The following is a 6,147-nucleotide window of genomic DNA, read 5'->3' on the forward strand; positions in this document are numbered from 1 at the left end:
AGGAAGATCTGGACTCTAGGAAAATATGTAGGTGAAAATTGTGGTTTTAGGTATGGTAAAGTCAAGATTATAAAGGAAAGCCATTCTGCTTTAAGATGGTTAAAATTCTTTTTTAGCATTATTGCTGATGTTAGGATTACTGACTTCATGCTTGGCATTGAGTATCGCCACGATCCATGTGATGTTTACACATCAATTAAGAAGAGAAGGCAGGAAGAAAAACCTGCCAATATACTTCTGTAAAAACTCAACCTTCTAACACATATTAAAAGAGATCTTCTAGTCTAGTGATAAGAAGCTGAGCTACAATCCCAAAGGCATGTGGCTGGAATCTACCAGCTTCTCTGCCAGAGAAAGGTAGGCAACCTTCTCCTGTGTGATAAACTGCCTCTGAAAACATGCTGGAGGGTAATCTATGGGCCATTTCCAACTCTAAGGCACACACTACCACCACCACCACCATCACACCTGAGGTCGTCATGAGTCAGAATCACTCAATGACTGTTGGATTTGTGTGTGTGTGAGGTGTGTGCGTGTGTTTAATCTTACATGACAAAAACCCCTGATTTTACTTATATTACCCTAGAACACTCTCTTGGATTCTGGTTTTGTTTTGTTTAATTAAATAAAGTGGCTTAACAAATGTTATTAATGGTACATGACAAAATGGGCTCTTTAAGTCCCTCCTCTTCTACAGGGGCATTGAATGCAAATTGTGTCAAGAATATAAGATTCTCAGTGTGTATGTGTGTGAGTAAAGGGATGGGATCCATTTGGGGCAAGAACTCCCCAGCAGTTGAAGGTCTTTCTTTTGTGTGTATTGAAGGTCCTTCTCTTCTAGTGCTATTGCTGGGGCTGGTGGTCCAGGGGTGGCTCTTATTCTTTGAAAGTCATGTAAACCATCAAGTCAGCCACCCTCTTGCTGTAGCCAAAATCACTGTCATACCAGGAAATCAACCTGACAAAATGGTTGTTTAGGGCAATGCCAGCCCAGGATAAAGGTTGGAGAGTGGCTGTCTCTCATTGGAGGCAACTTGATATTCAGTACATTCTAGGATGCCTTTAGAGGCTCTTATCATGCCTGCTTCACTACTTTCTTGATGTCATCATATTTGACAACTTTTTCCAGATGATATGTCAGATCCATGGCAAGTATCCTGGGGGAAGGGAGAGGAACTTGGAAAACCATGTTGGTAAGCTTCCCATTCAGCTCAGAGATGACCTTGCCCATTGTACTTGACAGCGTCTTTACATGCAGGGATGATGCTCTGGGCAGCTCCACAGACATCATGCCAAAGCTTTCTAGAGGGGCCACCCACAATATTCTTAGTGACAGTGATGACACAGACTATGGTCATAAGTCCCTCTGTGATGACAAAGTTTTCATAGATAACCTTGGCCAGAAGAGGTACAGTTGGTGGTACAGGAAGCATTGTTGATAATCACTAAAGAGTTTTAACACAAACAGGAAAGCATCAGTAGAAGGAGAAGAGATGATTATCCACTTGACACCACCTTGTAAGGGAGCCCCAGCTTTCTACAAGATTGTGAAGATACCTGTGGACTCTACAATATACTCAGCACCAGCATCACCTCACTTGAACTTGGTGTGATCTCAGTCTTGAAAGATGAGATGGCTTTCCAAGTCTCATCCTTGACAGTGCCGTTGAACTTGCCATGGGTGGAATGGTACTGAAACACATAGACCAAGTAGTTAAGATCAATGGTAAGGTCATCAATGACCCTGACATCCACTTTGCCAGAATTAAAAGCAGCACTGATGATCAGTGCCCAATGAGGTCAAATTCATTTACTCAGACCTTCACCATTGTATCTCAGTGATGTGATATAAGATGTACATAAGAGAAGGCTTGGAGTAAAAAGGGAGGGACAGAGAGCTTGTAATGTCATAAATTTCTTCCCCACACCTAGTTCTAGGACACAAGTCTTCTGTCCTCTACTATCACCATATTCAGTTGTACTTCTTTATTTGAAAATATGCTCTCCTACCTTTTAAGTACCAAGTACCGGTGAGTAAATTATGACGTGTAACAACCCTGTGAACAACAGATCTGAATATTGACCTATCCTTTACTAGCCTCATTATTCTGACAAGTTGTATTGTAATGAGTCTATTGTTTAAAATATCTTTCTTAGGTCATTGCTCTTGACTTTGCCACGTGCAAATAATCCATGTTAGTCTATACACAAGGGATTTACTAGTTTTGCTAATTTTTCATTGCAGCAAGTATAAATTGAGAAGATTCCATAATAGCAATTTGAGAATCTCACTATCAGCAAGGAAGAGGAAGTAGGGAATACAGAAGACATCCTTCAGGACTAGGCATTTGTGTGCCAGTTTGAAGAGGAACTACACAAGAGCAGAAACAATCTCACAAGAGGACCAGAGACAGGCATAAGACAGAACTAATTTGGGATTGCAACCTCATGGAGCCAGTTATAGGAATCTTCACCTAATCTTGTTGGAGGTCTGAGGAAAGATGCATTAATTGGCAATGCTAAAGGAACTTTGTAACAATAAAAACAGACATGAAGCTGAAGGTCAATCAGACTATGAGCACACTTACAATGCTATCTGAACTGAGGAATTGCACACTTGAGAAGCTGTCTGGACTGAGGAATTATATCCTGTTCCTAAAGACTGAATTATAACCTGTTAGCTTCTCTAATGAACACTGTAAATGTGACTGTGGTTCTGTGGCATCTTTGTGGTCACTGCAAAGAATTTCAGACCCAGTAGAGCAGTAAGATTGGTTGCAGTTACCAGAAGTAGGTGCAGTAGCATGGGAGACCATGTCTGACCTTATAAGAATTGGCTCTTTATTGTGGGTGTTTTTTAAAGGGACAGCTGCCCTCTGAAGAGTTGTTTACTGTTTTTGTGTACCCTTGAGTTGGAACTGACCCATAGCTAGCCCTCTGGTGGGTTTTCAGCGGCAGTTAATCCCAACATGATGTCTCTCTTCAGTGACACATTGTTCCAAAAATATGCCCAAAGTAGAGATGAAGTTTCTTGATCTTTGTCTCCAAGACTCTGGTTGTACTTCCTTCAAGAGAGATTTATTTATTATTTTGAAAGTCCATCATATATTCAATATTCTTCTCCAACATCACAATTCAGAGGCATTAATTCTTTTTCAGTTTTATTTATTCCTTGTCCAACAAGGTGCAAAGGAAGCAATTGAAAATACCGTGGCTTGCATCAGGCTCATTTTAGTCTTTAAACTGACATCCTTGTTCTTTAGAACACAGGAGAGGTCTTTGGCAAAAGACTTCCCCAATGCAATACATCTTTTGCCACTTAAAAGCGCTCCCATCTAGCACACCATTTTACCATTAAGAAAAGATTAAAAGGATTGCACAGGTCCAAAAAAGAGAGCTAATTATATGTGTCAGCCTATGCTCTAACTGACAACAATCAATAAGTTATTTATTCACAGTCATTGGGGAGTGGGAGACTTATTTAAAGCCGTTAGAACCTGGAAAGTGGTGACTAAAGATGACTGAAGAAGAACTGATGCATTTGAATTACGTTGTTGGAGAAGAGTGCTAAATATCCCATGGACTGCTAAAGGAACAAACAAATATGTCTTGGAGAAAGTGCAGCCAGAGTGCTCCTTGGAGGTAAAGATGTTGAAGCTCTGTCTCACATACTACAGGCATATTGCTAGGAGGGGCTATTCTTTGGAAAGAGACATCATACTTGGAAAGGTGAAATGTCAGTGAAAGAGAAAAAGACCCTCAACCAGGTGAACTGACACTGTGACTGCCAGAATGGGATCTAGTGTGTCAGGAAGTTAGAGGATGACACAGGACAGGACAAAGTTCAGATCTATTGTTCATAGGGTCGCTATGGTTTGTACTTGACTCAGCAGCACCTACCAACAATTCACTATGTTCTGAAATATGTTTTGAAAATAGCACTCTGGATGTTGCATGGTAAGTAGATGTTAGGGAGGCAAAGCTGGAAGTAGAAATGTTTATGAAGAGCTACTGCAGAAGCTCAGATGAGAGGAGCAACTCTTTAGTTCAGAGTCGAGTCCCTTTTGATCAGTCATTCCCAGGAAATGAGCTTCCACAGTGAGAAGGCTGCTAGAGGCTAGAATATTGACACACGTACCATATTATTTATGAATTTTCCAACTTTGCATAACAACACTTTGATTAATAACCATCATTATAATTTCCATGCCACCCCTTGTGTTCCAGGCTTGATGCTGAATGTTTTGCATCAATCATCACATAGTTCTCAAAAAAATCTGATAATGTAAAACTTTTCTTTTATTTATAGATTAAAAATCTGATGCTGTGAAGAATGCTATAGGTCTAGAATCTCAGAGCTGGACGGTAACAAAGAGTTTTAACTCATATCTAATTCTCAATTATGGTATTTTGTACTACTTCCTCTAATTTATAGAAAGATGGCAATCAACAGAAACAACAACAATGAATAATAGATGAGAGCTGTGTGAGAAATTAATAGAGATTAGATTAGGTAAATGATTTTTTAAAGATTTCTTTTAAAATTATTTTATTATAGATATAATCTTCATTTAAGTGGAGTTATGTGTGTCTCTATCTACATATATGCAGATTTCCCCTAATAGTCAAAAGTTTCTCCCATTAACCTTTTATAAAGTGAAAAAGCAATTATCATTAATGTATATGAGAAATATTTTTTTATAATTCTATGATCCTCCAAATTAACCCACTAAATTATACCAAATAACATAAGAAAGCTAAAATAATACTAACATACAGCATGTTAGATGAAGATACCTTGCAGGGAAAAGTAGAGAGTCAACACTCTCAACAAAATAGATTGATAGATACAGTGTCTGTAACAATGGGCATGAGGATGGGGAAGTTCAAAAGGATGGTAAAGGACATGAAAAGGTTCAGATTTTTATTCTTACAGAATATAAGAGTCATCCTTGACTTGACAACACCTAACAATACCAACCTAGTAGAAGCAGGGATGACATAATAGATGCATGATGCTGTTGCTCTTATTGTTGGGAGTCATCAAGTCCACTACAACGTATGTTGTTGTTTTTTGTTTTTGTTTTTGTTTTTACCAATGGATAGTCAATTTATTAAAATAGTTGATTTAGGCATCTGCAATGGTGACTTCAACCTCTACTCCAGGCTCAATGCTGATGGAGGTGATCTGTTTGACAATCTCAGAAGGACTATGAAAGTCAATGAGTCGCTTGTGGATCCTCATCTGAAAACGATCCCAGGTCTTGGAACCTTCCCCACAAGGAGTCTTCCTTGTAGTGATTCTCAGAGTCTTGGTAGGCATCCTGACCGGTCCCTTCACCTTCAGGTTCTTCTCCTTTGCGCCTCTGATCAAGTCGGCACACACCTTCCCCAGGGATTTTACTTTGCGACTGGTTAGGGTAATCCTAATCCGGTGAATGGCCACCTCCGGTTCCACAGGGGTCTTTCCGGTGTCCTTAAAAGCCATGGCTGCGGCATGGCTTCCTGACCGACTTGTTCCCTGGAGAGAGCGAACAGCGGTGAGTCAGGAGCAGGAGCGGGAGAACACCGCACGCCTGCAGGAGCGACTGCCTTTTCTCAGAGAGCGTATGTTGTTGTTTATTGTTATTATGTGCTGTTGAGTCACTTGTGACTTGCAGCAACCCTATGTACAACAGCTCTGAGCCCTACTCTATCCTGAGCCAACATTATCATCTCTAATATACCTACACCTCCATTACATCAGTCACTGAGTCAATCCATCTCATCAAGGGTTTTCCTCTCTTACGCTGTCCCTCCAGCCTCCCAAGCATGATGTCCCTCTTTAAGAACTGATTCCTCCTTGCAACATGTCCAAAGTATGTCAGACGGAGCTTCAGAATCTTTGCCTTCAAGGAACAGCCTGGTTTCATCCTCTCTCCAGGATGAGCCTGTTTGTTCTCCTAGCAGTCCAATACAATACTCTTCTCCAGCACCACAGTTCAAAGGCACCAATTCTCTTTCTAATATCCCTAGTTATTGTCCAGCTTCCGGATGGATAGCACATAGCTGTCAAGATTATTGCCTGGCTCAGGCATGCCTTAGTCTCCAGGCTGACATCATTGCTGTCAGTACTCTGGAGAGGTCTCTGACAGCTGACTTTCCCAA

The 6,147-nt window shown here is 40.5% G+C and overlaps 1 protein-coding gene across 1 annotated transcript; it reads right to left on the reverse strand.

The window, feature by feature from the left end:
- Positions 1-5,128: 5,128 nt before the first annotated feature.
- LOC102843290 (40S ribosomal protein S20-like) lies at positions 5,129-5,488 on the reverse strand. Its single transcript, XM_006891788.1, has one exon. It carries the CDS (start codon positions 5,486-5,488, stop codon positions 5,129-5,131), a length of 360 nt encoding a protein of 119 aa, XP_006891850.1.
- Between the last annotated feature and the right edge of the window lie 659 nt (positions 5,489-6,147).

The sequence above is a fragment of the Elephantulus edwardii genome, unplaced genomic scaffold, assembly GCF_000299155.1.
Source record: "Elephantulus edwardii isolate Elephantulus edwardi_28Jun2011 unplaced genomic scaffold, EleEdw1.0 scaffold00104, whole genome shotgun sequence".
NCBI lineage: Eukaryota > Metazoa > Chordata > Mammalia > Macroscelidea > Macroscelididae > Elephantulus > Elephantulus edwardii.

Coding starts and splice junctions, on each gene's coding strand:
- LOC102843290 (XM_006891788.1), bottom strand. CDS start 5,488: ATGGCTTTTAAGGACACCGGAAAGACCCCTGTGGAACCGGAGGTGGCC.